Source organism: Aquarana catesbeiana, linkage group LG03, assembly GCF_042186555.1.
Source record: "Aquarana catesbeiana isolate 2022-GZ linkage group LG03, ASM4218655v1, whole genome shotgun sequence".
Lineage (NCBI taxonomy): Eukaryota > Metazoa > Chordata > Amphibia > Anura > Ranidae > Aquarana > Aquarana catesbeiana.
The window spans coordinates 515367098-515382833 of record NC_133326.1 but is presented as its reverse complement, the minus strand read 5'-3'; the positions used below and the strand labels follow the sequence as shown (position 1 = coordinate 515382833).

The following is a 15736-nucleotide window of genomic DNA, read 5'->3' as shown; positions in this document are numbered from 1 at the left end:
TAAATAGCATGTAACATAAAAGTGTCTGCTACATGTCCTTATTAAGATGACTGTTACCTCTGAAACAAACCGAGAGCGAAAGCCCAAAGTGAAAGAGGGGTTTATGCTCAACTTTATGGTGGGCAGTGTGCCTCCAGAGATTCCAAACTGATGCCCTAACATTAAATTCATTCATTTTATTTTTTTCATCCATATATATTTTGTTCTCATTGCTTTCTCCATCCTATCCTAAAAGTGAAGCGCTCCTTTAACTGATTCTTGTATGTATAAAAAGTATATTCACAGTCCAAACTTTTTCAGTTTTGGAAGGGAATGGTTTAAAACCCTCTCATTTTTTTTGGTGTGCCCCAATGGGGAGATTTCACTTTACTGCTTCTGCGAGAGACACAACAGGTAGTACAAAGAGAAATTCCATCTAAAAGCAGAACAGGTGCCCCTATTGGAATATCTGCCATTTATTAAAGCAGACCTTTCACTAAGATGGAAAGGCATCGTTACTTATAGTCTCTCAATTGCAAGTGGTTTAAAAACCAAAATAAACGAAGAAACAAAGCTTACCTTGACCAATTTCCAATGCTTCCAGGAGGATGCCATAATGCCTCCTGAGAGCCTCCATGCCCCCCGTGATGTTACCTGCTCCTCCAGTAAGTGTTGGAAGCCAGGCCAGTATTTTTAGTTTTTTTTCGGCAAACTGTATTTTTAAATGGCATTTTTAAAGAAGAATTCCAGCTATGGATATTTTTTACAATTACATCGGTCCATCTTGGACCGATGTAACTATGCATACACCATACCTGGCTAATTCCCCTGAAATCACTGAAGTAGACACCTCTACTCAAGTGATCTCCAGTTGCTTCCAGGTCCTTGCACTGCTGCATTTTGAACAAAGGAGGTTGGCTGGGGACATTACATTCTTCACCTTATCCAATCAAAGGACACTTGGCATTTATTCGGAAAATGCAAAACATTTTCTGAATGGTACCCATGCCAAGCAGCCAACCTCCTCTGTTCGGGAAGGCAGCAGGGCTGATGCTTGGGTCTCAAAAGCATGGGACTTAGAAGCATTTGCAGATCACTGGAGTAGCGGTGTGGTTTCCAACTTCCTGGGGGATCGTCCAAGTATGGTATATGTGGATGACAGTGCAATATTTTGGATTTCCCATCACTTCTGTCCTGGTGAATGCTGTATGATCAGATGTGGCCAGGAACCTGCAAATCAGATCTCCTTATTAGAACTTTTAAGAGAGCACCTATCACAAAGTGGTTTATTGTTAGTGCTGTTTTCTATAAGTTTAAAACTGAGGCAATTCTACCATTAAAAATTGTAATTTAATTGGTTTCTTGAGCAATATACACGTCACCTCAATCATTAAAAAGACCAGTGTAACTGTCCAGAAAGTTTCTCTCCCGCAGGATGAAATAACACAAATAAAGGAAAAGAGCAGAGGAATGGAGGATGATTCGCAATGCCACATCTACCCAGCTGTGTCTGATCTTTGAGGTCAGCCACCTCCTCCTGCTTTTCAGTCTGCTAAGTCAGGCGCAATGATTCTGCCTGCACTGTACAATGCATAATTACTGAACCACCAATGCGCCCGCCGGAAATCAAGGCTTCTAGTGTAGGCATTCAAATTAAACGGTGAAAGCTCTTAATTAAAAAGAGTAAATCACAGTAAAATATTTCAATCTGGGCAGGGGACACAGGAGGCAGCGACATGAATAAAGTGAACCGGGTGACATTTCTTGGGTGTAAGGCAATTTTAAATGTCCGTCTTAGAGACCAGATTAATTACATACTGGGGTCAGGAGAAGGCATGTCTTGACTTAACGCTGTTAAGCTTTTTCCATGAGACGTGATAAATGATGACTTAATGCTGCTGAGTATGCATAAAGGGAGTTTTCCCTGTGTATTTTAAGTTTTTAAGTTATTATTTTTATGTTTACGTAACATTACATCTTTTTTACATTTTTACACTGAGGTTTTGTTGTATTTTAATTATTATATTTCAAATGCAGTAGCCCTCTAGTGGCTATCTGTATGTCACATCAGCATCTTTGATTTTGTCTCAAGAGTACCATTTATAGGATAAGCTGCTTGGAAAAAGCATATTGTTATCATTATGGGGTGCTGCAAAGCAGAAAGGATATGATGTATACATAACGAGTGAGAATGACCCACTATTGGAAAAACTAAAGTTAAATTTATATAGGTGGTACAGAAGCCATTTAGTAATTATGTATATTATTTGTATTATGTTAAAAATAACCTTTCCATTTTGGCTTGCAGCCAGCTATGGTGTTTTAAAACTGACATATGACTGGGCTTCATTACAACTATGGCAATAGATTGTGTACAGAGTATCCCCAGAAATCTAATTTCCTGATCTCATGATTAGCTCATTGCTTTTCTCCATATTCCCTCCAGAGCTTGAGATAATATTTCAGACATTCCCAGCACTGCCATAGTGGGTCTTTCATCTTTTGTAATAATTTAGACATATATCTACAGTATTCTGGAGATCACAACTGAATACTGCCATGCTCTTGCTGAAATCATTCAAAATAAAAAGTAAAGGCTAAGTTTACCTTTTTTTTCAAAATTCCAGCCCCCCTATGTACCAATATAGCATTCATGTACTTTTTTTTCAAAAATATCAAAGCTTTCCATAAAATCTGAAGACATGTACCTTACTGTCCTCCATCCATGATTACAAACGTATCTATTGCTTCTGTCTTACGTCCTTACAGACTGTAGGTCATGACACAGGAAGGAGTTGACCAGCTGACCTCATTAGCACACACCCTGCATCATCCACCCTCCCATTCCCAGCTGCACCTTTTTTTAAATAAAATGCAATCAATCAGTGATCACCCTTCTCACTAAATACACAATCAGATTGCATAGTGTATGGCCATCTTTATACAAGTACATACAAGGGAGTGGACAGAAACACTCAGCTGTCAAGCCCCGTTCACATCTCTGCATAGCGGGAACTCGCATTTCTACATGTGTTTTTTTTTTTTTTAGTGAGGTGGGGGGGTGTTTTGGAGCATTTTCACTGATTGGTTGCATTTCATTAAAAAAAACGTGCAGCTGGGGGAGTGGGAGGGTAGATGATGCAGGGTATATGCTAATGAGATCCGCTGGTCAACTACTTTCTGTGTTATAACCTACAATCTGTAAGGACAGAAGCAGAAGCAATAGATACGTTTGGAATCATGGATGGAGGACAGTAAGGTACGTGTCTGTAGATTTTATGGAAAAAGTACATGAATGCTATATTGGTACATAGGGGAGATGGAATTTAGAAGAAAAAAAAAGGTGAACTTAGCCTTCCTTTAAGGTTATTCCTTTACATTAAGCATAAGATCTCTCATTACATTTTAATAAGAAGTAAGGCAGCTCTGGATTCCTATTAAACATGCATATAGTGCACAAAACAATCCTTGCAGTAAAAAAAAAAAAAGAACAGATAAATACATATTAAACAAAGGTGGTTAAAGAGTGTTTTTTTATTTGTTACCTCCCTGAACCCCCACACACACACAATAGAATTGCATACCCCCGATACAGGCATATGGTAATTTCACTTTGCAGTCTGCTCAGAACTGAGCAGTGTTTAATTCCTGCTGCATTATACTGGTGCTGTGATATATGTATTTGCCATGGCAAAAAGTGCAGAAAAGCACTCATAGCTTAATGGTTTAATTTAGGGCTGTTACTGATTAAAATTTTCGTGTTCAATTAATCGTTTTTTTTAATCGATTAATCGACTCATTTCGATTAATTATAATACACATACAGATCCAACTGCTTTTAGCTAATTTAGCATCGTTGTTATGGCAACGGCCGAAGCCGGACATAGCGGGGCATGGCCAGGTCATAAACTCAGCCTTACCTTTCCCATAATCGCAGCCTCACTGTGCCCATAACTGCAGCCTTACCGTGCCCATAATGCAGTCTCACTGTGACCATAATCTCAGACTTACCATGCCCATAATCGCAGCCTCACCATTCCCACAATGCAGTCTCACCGTGCCCATAATCGCAGTCTCACCATGCTCATAATGCTGTCTCACCATGCCCATAATCGTAGCCTTACCATGCCCATAATGCAGTCTCACCATGCCCATAATCTCAGCCTTACCATGCCCATAGTCGCAGCCTCACGATGCCCATAATGCAGTCTCACCGTGCCCATAATCTCAGACTCACCGTGCCTATAATGCTATCTCACCGTGCCCATAATCGCAGCCTCGCCGTGCCTATAATGGCAGCCTCACCCTGCCCATAATGCAGTCTCACCGTGCCCATAATGCAGTCTCACCGTGCCCATAATGCAGTCTTACCATGCCCATAATCGCAGCCTCACTGTAGTCAGTGCCTGTACCCGGATTACACAGTCTGAGACGCTGTGTGTCTCGGAGCTGAGTGGGAAAACTTTGGCTGCGCTGTGAGAAAAGTCCCGCCCTCCTCCTAGATCAGCTTGTGTGGTAGACAGAACACTGTGTCTATCACATGAGCTGATCTAGGAGGAGGGCGGGCAAAGATTTTACACTCAGCTCCGAGACATACAGCGGGAGATGCCAGCAGACTGTGTATGACATATAGTGGAGTAGGAGGGAGCGGAGCGCTGCGTTGCAGCCACAGCTTGGCCCAAAGTGGCCCCAGGGCAGGCAGCCTACCGATCCAAAAAATTTTGATCGATCAAAAAAATTAACGATTAATCGAGGAATTAATTGTTAATTTCTGTAGCCCTAGTTTAATTCTAACTTTTTTACAGAATTAGATATAAGACTGATCATACACTGTTTTTGAAACAAACGTCAGGAGAAAAATGTGGATTTGCTGACTGTTCCTCCTGTTTGGCTGTCCAAAGCTAGCTACACACGGCTGGAATTTTAGATTTCTGCTAAAATGGACAATGTATGAGACGGGGGGTGGCTCTGGGAGGACCACCTGGCTTGACAAAAGTCGATTTGAAAATCGACTGAGCCAGATGGAAAATTATCAGTCAAACAGTGACTGCATCCTAACAGATGCAGTCACTGTTTGGGTATTCAGGCAGCCACGGGTGCTGCAGGTGCCTAAATGCAGTAGCTGGCAGGAGAGATGCCTCCATCCACACTGTCTAGTGTATCACTACTTTTTGTTGATTATATTTATTTAATGCAGCCATAAGAGCCTGATGCAGATATGGAATTTTATCTTTACTCTGATCTGTGTATTTGTTATAGGCTGGTGACTCAAAAAAAAAAAAAAAAAAAATGAAGGTCAGGACAAAAGACAGCCAATTAGGGTTTTCAGAAGATGTTCAAGAGCAGCAATATCCATATACTTTTCATTAATGTATACTTTAAAATTGAGCTTGAAGATTAGCTTCAGTTTGCAAGTTGATCACTAGAGGGAGCTAGCGTACCATTAGAAGTTCACATTACAGTGAGATATGCACGTCACCTATTATCTAAGAACTCAGCTCCTTCTACTAAAATGATCTGCCGAAAACACTTATGACTACCACCCAACACATTAGTCAATGAAGAATGAACAGCGCTAAGAACACTTGTCTAATATCAGTCATAGAGATAAAGTTACCATAGTTTATGTTCTTTTTGTTAAAGTATAACAAAAGGCAAAACTTTTTTGTAGTTCTGGATAGAGTGGAGAGGGATTAGAACAGCTGTTGGTTTATTATTACTGTCTGTGCCCCTGTTAGGCTGATTCACCCTCTCTATTTGTCATGTTTAATGTTATCATCCAAAGTGAAAGTCAAAGAAAATGCCATATTTGTCTTGTCCCCAGAACAGGATTTCCTTAGTTTGGAGGAATTTTCTCTCACTTCCTGTTTTGATGATGAGACAGAAAGTGAAGGTAAATTTCCCCAATGGGACGCAGATGGCAAGAACAACGCTAACAGGGGTTTCTACCTTTGGAAAGTGCTAGTTGCCGGGTTATTATGCTGTCTTCAATATCCTAAGTAAGTGACCTGAAACAAGTTTGCTAATGAGGAAGGTAAGGGCAAAGTCATAATATCTTACCTGCAATCATATTTTGGGAGAGTGAGTCTATGGTTTAGAATAACGATGATTGATTTAGCACCAGTGAATGTTTGATAAAAATCACCATTACTGTTTTATAAATATGCCCCTACATGTGCACCAAGTGATCACATACGTAGGCGTAAACCCCTGCACATGCTTTGATCACCGTTTGTGGTGCAGTAAAAGCCGGCTGCAGCTCTCTACAGTACATGGAAAGGTAATGAAAGCCATCATCCAAACTATAATCTTGGGATGCTCTGCTGAAGAAATGAGAGCAATAATGTTTTAGTAACGTTACTGTCTACAGGTTTATGGGAAATCCATTGCAATTTACATTAGTAATTAAAAGAAACATCCACTTTTGCACAACTGCTTCTATTCTCCTCGCCTTTCAAGGGACCCTGTCAGGTCCTAAAAATTCTCAGGCTAACAATATAATAAATGTGTAGACACCTTGGGATGCCTGTAAGCATTTTTGTTAAATGATTCTTTTTTATTTTATCTCAGTATGATCTGGCATATGGATAAACGTTAAATGTTCACTATTAGTATATTAGTATTTTAATCTGATTTTCAATTTATCTATGTTCCAAATCATACTGGGATAAAAGAATGAATGATTTCAATATTTAACAGATAGGTCTATAATTTACCAATTAAAATCTACAGTATATCACAAGCACACCAAGGATGTCCAGAATAGGTTCAAAGCTGTATTCAGCAATCACATCATAGTTACAGTAGCGACATTTCACAGGAACCCTTTGTGGGAATGTGCAACATGATGCAGTGGCAGAAAACACTCAGAGTCCAGGTGCAGAGAACAGAGAATTGTTGTGACTGAAGTTCAGCAATAGACAACAAGCCCAATGGGAAGGCAATGGAATGTGGCCTAGCCGGTTCAGATCCACATGGGGAGGCTTCCAGGTAGGATGGTGTGGATGCTAAGCACTGTCCCTGACAGATGGGAGACCTGTCTCTACTCTAACCACACACAAAATGTGCACCAAGTCCAGGAGCCAGGGTCTTAAATAGGCTCTGCTTGACCCAAGATGGCCACCAAAGTCACATGCGGCGCCGGTATTCAATCGAATAGCTGCCCCCTGTGACCCAGGAAACCATGGAGGAACCATGTTCCTCTTGACTTCCTCTCCCTCTGCAATGCACCTGTCTACACCTTCATCAAGCATAGTTTACCAAGGGGTCCTGCATATGATCACTTTTAGTTATGCAAAGCATCTTTGCCAACTTTCCTTTAGATCCCAAGTGTGTACTGCACACAGGCCTCAATCTTCTGCTTCAACTTGGTTTCATACAGCAACCAGATTCCGCTGTTTGACACTACCACTATGTGAACTATATCATGAAAACATGAAACAGCAAGCAAGAAGAAATATGATTGGTAATAGGAATTAGTTCCATTTAGATGCACTATACAGCCGAGCCACCTATATGAGCTTGTTGGACTTCCCTTTCCAAAACAAAGTGCGTACAATGAAGCACACAGTCCTTTGATTGCCATTGACAAGCATTAGCATACCAAGACATTGTACACTGCCAACCTAGTAGCAACAATTTGGGCAAGGCTCTTTTCTGTGCCAGTATGATGGTGCCCCTGTACGCAAAGCCAGCTCCATAAAGACATGATTTAATGAGCTTGGCATAGGAAAACGTGAATGGCTTGCATACAGTTCTGACTCTCAACTCTGCTGAACATCGTTAGGAAACATTGGGATTGTGAGCCTGATCTTCTCATTTAATATTGGTACCTAAACTCACAAATGCTCTTTTGGTTGATTGTACACAAAATCACACAGACACACTCCAAAATCTTGTGGAAGCCTTACCAGAAAAGTAGAGGCTATTATATTTACAAAGATGTGTAGAGGGGAGGTTGGTGATAAATTCATATTATTGTGACATTGGAATGTGATGACCAACAAGGTACATATAGGTACAGTGATCAGGTGCCTACCAACTTTTGACCACATATTGTATTATAGTAATGTAGTGCGCACCTACTTAGGTGTGTGCTAACTAGTTAGTGAGGGTTAGTGTTAGGTAAAAATTCCAGGCATTACCCTGCTGGTTTGAGCCTGGATGGGTTTATTTTGGTTGGGAGAAATGACAGAGTAGAATTGGGGGTGTGACCACCTGCATTCTGTTGAGAGTGATGCCTTGTCTGTCCAGTGAGAGGTGCTGGAAGACAGGTAAATTTGGAAACAGGATACAGTTAGTTGTATGGGTCACCTTGAGCCAATCATTAATTTGAATGGGCAGGGGCTTTCAGGCCTATATAAACTGTGGGTCACATGCTCAAGGGAAGCTGGCGGATGGGAAAATGATGGCAGAGGAAGACAGCATGTAGAAGCTGGTGCAGCTTATAGAGCTCTGCCCTCTGGGGAGGGGAACGTGCCTTAACAGGAGGAGAAATGGAGGAGATAACAGTAGGAATCTGCAACATCTAACAGGAGGAGGCTGCTACTACCAACAGAAGAAGGACTGGGAGAGGACCCTCTGTGGCAAGCATGGATGGTTTCTCAGAAGTACATGTGAGTGTAAACCCAGGGAAACAGTAGTTCCAAAGACTGAGGGTGTTAAGGAGCTGACTGTGGAGTCTTAAATAGTTATCACCTGGGAGAAATCCTAAAAGTCAGTCCAAGAACTCTATTCAGAGTATTGTTCTTCGGATTTACATTTGGAAATGCTGTGCGGTTGGGAAGTAGTAGTAAACAGGAGGGAGAAGATATGCAGACCATTACCGGAACCAAGTTATAAAGGCAGCTCATATTTCTGGAGGATCTACTCATATTCTTTCAGCTATGCATTAACGGAAAGAATAAAGTTCATGTTTGTTTGTTTAAGACTGTCTGCTGTGTCATCAGTGCGAGGAAGGGGGGTAATAGAACCACACTGGAGAAAAGGAACAAACTAACTAGCAGCTCCTATGGGGGCAGTGCGCTTCAGTAGTATCTCAAGATGAAAACTTACAGTGAAATAAACGACGTGTTTATAAAACCTAAATTCTAGATAGATATAAAGGACTAAGATTATTGTGTCAGAACTAAGACTGGGAGAAGAATAATAGAAGCCAGTTAAAAGGGAGCATGATAGGAGGAACGAGTAGAGTGTGCAGGTGACCTTATCAGTCTTCTGCTGCTCTTTCACTGTCTAATCAGGAAACTAGGTTGAGGAGATGTCACCAATGTATTCCTTGGCTGTGCTATGTGATGGGGCTGTGTAAATTTCACAACTGGACAGACAGAAATGCAAATCCTTTAGCAGGTGAAACCGCTCAATTGTATGTATTTCATATGTGTATTTAGAGGTTTGCCTGCAGTTCAACTTGAAAGTATTTATTGCTACGTGAAATATGGGGCTTACATCGCTGATCTCCTTCACAAAATACTGGTTGCCTGGCTGTGATGCAAACCAAATGGCTTCTGCCCATTCTGAGCCATGAACCTGAAACAAATATTCAGTAAAATCCAAGTAATCGAGTAAAGTAAGAATTTCTTTTCTGCATAACTATACTGTGCTTGTGAGTTTAGGTATTGAGGCAGAAGGGTTGGTATTAAAGCCAGGCAATTAGCATTTGCAGAAGCAGACGCAAGACATAGCAGCCTTTATATTCCTCTATGGAAAGGTTTTCTTTATTCAGGAGAATCTGAGCTATTCGTTTGCTTTGGAGCAGATAGTGCTGTCCATGGTACTGAACTGAATGTGTTACAGGTGGCAACACCTGGCTGGATGGGCTCAGCTACACAGCGCATGTGATGAAGAGTTTATCTTTTAGGCCGTTATTATTATTGGACTTGTATACATCTTGTCCAAAGTGTTTTACTTACCGTAGATGGTGGAATGGCTCGGCTTTAACATAGGGTGTTTCCAGAGATCCTGGGAAAACTGCTCCTTCTGCTCCTAAAAGATAGAAGATAAAATATATCAACATACAACTGCCTTGCACTACCAGCAAGTATGGTGATATCAACAGAAACACTGGATACATATATTGTTCTGCTAGAAACAGTAAAGAGAACCAGTCACAGCTGGGCTTATGCATGAATCGAATTAGTCCTAAATTAATATAACTGTGCAGCCACACTTACAGAAGGATAACATTCACCCCTTATATTAGTACTCTATATTGTTTTACACTTAGCAAGAGGCTGTCAGTGGTCCATTTTTAACATTTTAATGCTGCCATTAGAAATAGAAAATCATAATTTTTAGGCAAAGTTATGTTAACAATCATGCTGGGATGATAAAAAAAATCATAACATAAATCCTGAAATAGGCTTCCCTTATTTCGGGGGGGCAAGGCATTGATCCACACAATCTGCGATGAGTCTGCTTCGGCAGAGATCACATGGGCAATACTTGGGCATTTAGTTATGTGCACAGGATCAGAATCTAAATTTACATTTTCTTCAAGAAAAGGTAACTATGTAAGTCTTTTATTACTCTTTATTTACACTATATTGTCAAAAGTATTGGGGCACCTCCCTTTTCACGCACATGAACTTTAATGGCATCCCAGTCTTAGTCCGTAGGGTTCAATATTGAGTTGGCCCACCCTTTGCAGCTATAACAGCTTCAACTCTTCTGGGAAGGCTGTCCACAAGGTTTAGGAGTGTGTCTATGGGAAAGTTTGACCATTCTTTCAGAAGCGCATTTGTGAGGTCAGGCACTGATGTGGATGAGAAGGCCTGGCTCGCAGTCTCCGCTCTAATGCATCCCAAAGGCGTTCTATTGGGTTGATATCAGGATTCTCTGTAGGACAGTCGAGTTCCTGCACCCCAAACTCACTCATTCATGTCTTTATAAACCTTGCTTTGTGCACTGGTGTGCAGTCATGTTGAAACGGGAAGGGGCCATCCCCAAATTGTTCTCACAAAATGTTTAAAATGTCTTGGTATGCTGATGCCATAAAAGTTCCCTTCACTGGAACTAAGGGGCCAAGTCCAACCCCTGAAAAACAACACCACACCATAATCCCCCCTCCACCAAATGATTTGGAGGGGTGGTCCAAAACTTTTAGAAATATAGTGTGGATGAGTGAGTTTGGGGTTGAGGAACTTGACTGGCCTGCACAGAGTCCTGACCTCAACCCAAGAGAACACCTTTGGGATGAATTATAGCAGAGACTGCGAGCCAGGTCTTCTTGTCCAACATCAGCGCCTGACCTCACAAATGCGCTTCTGGAAGAATGGTCAAACATTCCCATAGACACACTCCTAAACCTTGTGGACAGCCTTCCCAGAAGAGTTGAAGCTGTTAAAGCTGCAAAGGGTGGGCAACTCAATATTGAACCCTACGGACTAAGGCTGGGATGCCATTAAAGTTCATGTGCGTGTAAAGGCAGATGTCCCAATACTTTTGACAATATAGTTTATGTATCCACCCCAAGTCTGTTGAATAGGAGTGCTTGAGCTTGAGTAAACGTGTATGTTATATTACTGGTACTATCTCCAGCAACAAACCTATGTCTGGACGTGGACCCCTTTTGTAACTTTCAGACCCCTTTCACACTGGAGGCATTTTTCAGGTGATTTAGCGCTAAAAATATCGCCTGAAAAATGCCTTATCTGCACAAACACAGCCACCTCCTGGTGAAACCTAGTTTTGCATTGTGATGGGAAACGACAAATATTGTATATGTAAGTCACAGAATATCGGTGCTTGGTCTCTTTGTAAATATGAAGGGTTTCCTAAACTTTATGAAGTCCGTTTAACTACACCAGGTGTACAAAGGCAATTTGTTATTTTGATTGACTAAAGGGACACACTGGTATAATCACCTGTGGGGTAATCACATACAAAGGAAATTAGTAACTGCTATAACCCCAATTCTAATTTTGCACTGCAGGTAAACTTAAATGACCAGTATGAAAACCACTGTACAAATTATGAAAATGTTTAAACATAAGTAGTGCTACACAGAAGAATGAAATATACCAACTGAAATATTTAAATAGAACTAGTGTATGTTCTGCTTTCCACTGTCTACGACTTCCCTAGCTCTTATAACACGGCCTGTCTGTGCTCTCCTAACTCCTGTCTCACTCATCCACTTGGCTCATTGACTTAATAAAGGGAATTTATTATCCCGATATTGTGATGAAATTGGAAATTTCTATACACAGGCGATAAGGATCATAAAAAGTGCTGCCTCGCTTCTACAAGATAGACTTTTGCTTTTCTTAACCTCATTGACTTTGAGATAACAGTAATTGTATGGGAGATAGATTGTCATTGCCTGCTATTGGATTGTTTTCACTATACAGGCATGTAGTGTCTCCATTCTTTCCATCAGATTGGAAAGCTGTTGGGGCATGACATCCTCCCCCAAATTTGCTGGATGTACAGCGTAACCCTTTCCATGCCACAGAGGTCAAACTAACGTCAAGGAGAACTTCATGGGCTCAGAGCATCAAGTGTCCTGTTCTCCTGTTTCTTCCTTTTATTTCCTGATCTGTAGTGCAAGGAAGAAGCTGGAATTTTAGTTGTTATAATTAACACAGACAATTTTCTTTTAGACACCTTTTCTACATAAATCACATAATTTCACTATTTTGGGCATTTACAGTCAGGGACACGAAGACTATCTAAAACATGTAAGAAGCCAGGGTTGACTCAGCCCACCAGATTCCACCTAATAACAAAATGTAAATTTTGGGTGGGGTGACCCCTAAAATGTGGGGGAGAAATATTCACAACTTCAGATGTGCAGATGACACTAATTTATGGTGGAAAATGATGGGGGTCTGAAGAGCTTCTTGTTCAATGCAAGGGAAGTAAAAAGCTGACTTCCTGCTTAACTTTAAACTGTGAGGTCATAATAGCTTGCCCTATCAGCTCTACACTGGGAGGAGAGGTCGTTGGGTTCCAAGATCTCTGATGTGCCTGCAACTATGCAGAGGTCCAGAAATATACAAAAGAACACCAGTTAATCAAATTATGTGTTCAATAATAAATCAATACATGTATTTCCAATAGGACTAGCATAAATTACTGAAAAGCCACAGACTGGGAAAGGGAACAAAACATTTTTCCCATTAAGTGGTGGGACTGTGCCTGCACTGCAAAGGCCAACTGCTCGATTTGTCTAGGGGATTGTAAAAAGTTTAAAAACAGCTCACACAGATGTAAACAGACTTGCCGGTTATCGGCTCTTCTTTCCTCAGACAGAGAGCGTGTGAGGAAAGGAGAGCCAATCTGTCAGGACACAGTGAGTACAGTATTTACACTGATAATCAGTGCCCGGATTATCAGCGCAGCCCCATCAGTGCCGCCTATCAGTGCCCATCAGTGCTGCCTCATCAATGCTCATCAGTGCAGCTTATCAGTGCCCATCAGTGCTGCCTCATCAATGCTCATCAGTGTAGCTTATCAGTGCCCATCATTGCTTCCTCATCACTGTCCATTAGTGCACATCTGTGAAGGATCATCAACACATATCAGTGAAAAAGAAAAATTACTGATTTTATAACAGAAACTTAAAAAAAAATGGTTTCAGTATTGTTTTGTATATTTAGCAAACAATAAAAACCCCAGTGATGATTAAATACCACCAAAAGAAAGCTCTCTCTGTCTCAAAAAAATGATAAAAACTCCATATGGGTATAGTATTGCATGACCACATAATTGTCATGCAAAGTGTGACAGCACTGAAATCTTAAAATGTACCTGTACAGGAAGGGGTTAAAAGTGCTCGGAATTGAGGTGGTTAAAGATCAATTTTTTTGCACAGTGCTGTCAATCAACAGTTTTAAAGTGGAGCTCCACCCAAAAGGGGAGACTCCACCTGTTCACAACCTCCCCCTCTCCACCGGCACATTTGGCACTTTTTGGGTAGGAGGGGGGAGCGGGTACCTAGTTTTGACAGGTACCTGCTCCCACATCTGGGTAAGATCGCCATTGTTGATCTACGGAAGTTCCGGCCCCTCTTTCACCCACAGGTCCCAGAAGACGGCAGGACCATTCAGAAAGCGCAGTGTGACTTGTGCCTGAAGGCTTCACTGCCAGTTTTACCTACAATGCTGGCGCCTGCACCCGAAGTGGATTGACAAATCGCGTCGGGGTGTTGACATCGCGGGATACGTGGAAAGGTAAGTGTCCTTACATTAAAAGTCAGCAGCTACAGTATTTTCTGCTGACTTTTTTTTTTGCAGACTGGAGCTCCTCTTTAACTTGCTTACAGGTGGAGAGAGCAGAGTGATAACTTCATCAGTGTGTTGCTTTCCTTTTACTATCCAATCACAGACTGGGGGAAAATTGGTGACCAGGCTGTATTGCTCCATTCCAGTAAAAAAGTGCCTGGTTCACAAGACTGCCTGAATACACAATTACAAATCCTTTGGCAGATAGAACATTTCATGTATACAGACTCCACTGTGTATTTTGCTGTTTGAAGAACACTATTGCAAATCTGGATAATGTAGGGAAGAGAAAGGATACCACAACGTTGAGCAATCTTCAACCCCAAAGCTATGGCCTTTCCAGCTGGAACATATGGCAGTAACATTTGGACTTTTAGGCTGTATTGCAAAATCAACACATTCCAACTATTGCTTTGGAGAAATACATATGCTGAAAGCAACCTGGCACTACTTCAAGTAACAAACCTAGGCTGTTGAGCGATAATAAAATAAAAGCTTAAATATTTTTGTCGAATAGGGCCATATATATATATCTGTTTTCTTACTAAGATACTTCACAACTACCAATCAGCAGCAGGCCTGCCCTAAAAGTCTGGGTCTGATTGGTGGCTATGGTGAAATAATTTCAGACCTTTTAAAAGCGGAACTAGGCACATATAAAAAAAATGCAAGTGGTGTAAATACATTAATATTTATTTTCGTATCAGCCTCTTGTAGTTTGTGTACAGCAGAGCTCTAACTGAGGGAGGGAGAAGCAGCACAAGGAGCCAACCTGTTGTGCTGCAGAGCAAGCAGCATGCTGATTGGAAGGGAGAGCACAGCTAGACTTTGATGAGCTACTGCTTCCCCTTTTACTGTCAAGACAGACTGCAAGTGGTGACACAACCTGTAAGTGTTATGGAACTGCAACTGTGTTGTGTGGCGGAGTTGTGTACATCTCAGGCCTGTATGGACAGAAACACATATCTTTGGCAGGTAAAACACCTCCCTTGTATGTATTTCATCTGTGTATTTAACTGTATGCCTGGAGATCAGTTTTACGAACATGTTTGTACATAAGGCCCATAATGAAAGGCAAGGCTCATTAGGCAAGATTTTGATGATAGGAATAATTGTAGACAAAAGGAGAAAAGGATGAGACAGACCGAGGCGGACCAAGAGCATTCTCAGAACAAACTACTGCTGGCAGGCAAACTTGTGTTGCTAATCCATTATGAGATATAATAAAACATATAATAAGATTATTATATATTAACATGTAGCAGTATCATTAAGGCTGCATTAGCTCACTCCTGACACCCAGAGAGCTTGGATGTAGTTATGTGTTCAATGACAATATCCTCTCTGCTAAATCTCCCAAAAACAAGAAAAAAAAAGGCTGTTGTGTTATCCCTAGAATAGAAGCAGACAGGACGCTATGGAAGAAAATTTTACCCTTTGCTTGTATTTACAATCAATCAGAAGGTGGTGATATCTATCAAACAAAAGCTGGCGTTTAGCTATGATTTTTTTTTTTGTGATGGAATGTGATC

General features: G+C 41.1%; 1 protein-coding gene across 2 annotated transcripts in view; it reads right to left on the bottom strand.

Moving 5' to 3' along the window:
* Positions 1–15736, bottom strand: part of SGCD (sarcoglycan delta) — a 628273-nt gene that overhangs the window by 25505 nt on the left and 587032 nt on the right. For both annotated transcript variants that reach the window (XM_073621164.1, XM_073621163.1), the window contains one exon: positions 9891–9963. In XM_073621164.1, the coding sequence (XP_073477265.1) occupies positions 9891–9963 (73 nt within the window). The remainder of the gene's footprint in view (positions 1–9890; positions 9964–15736) is intronic.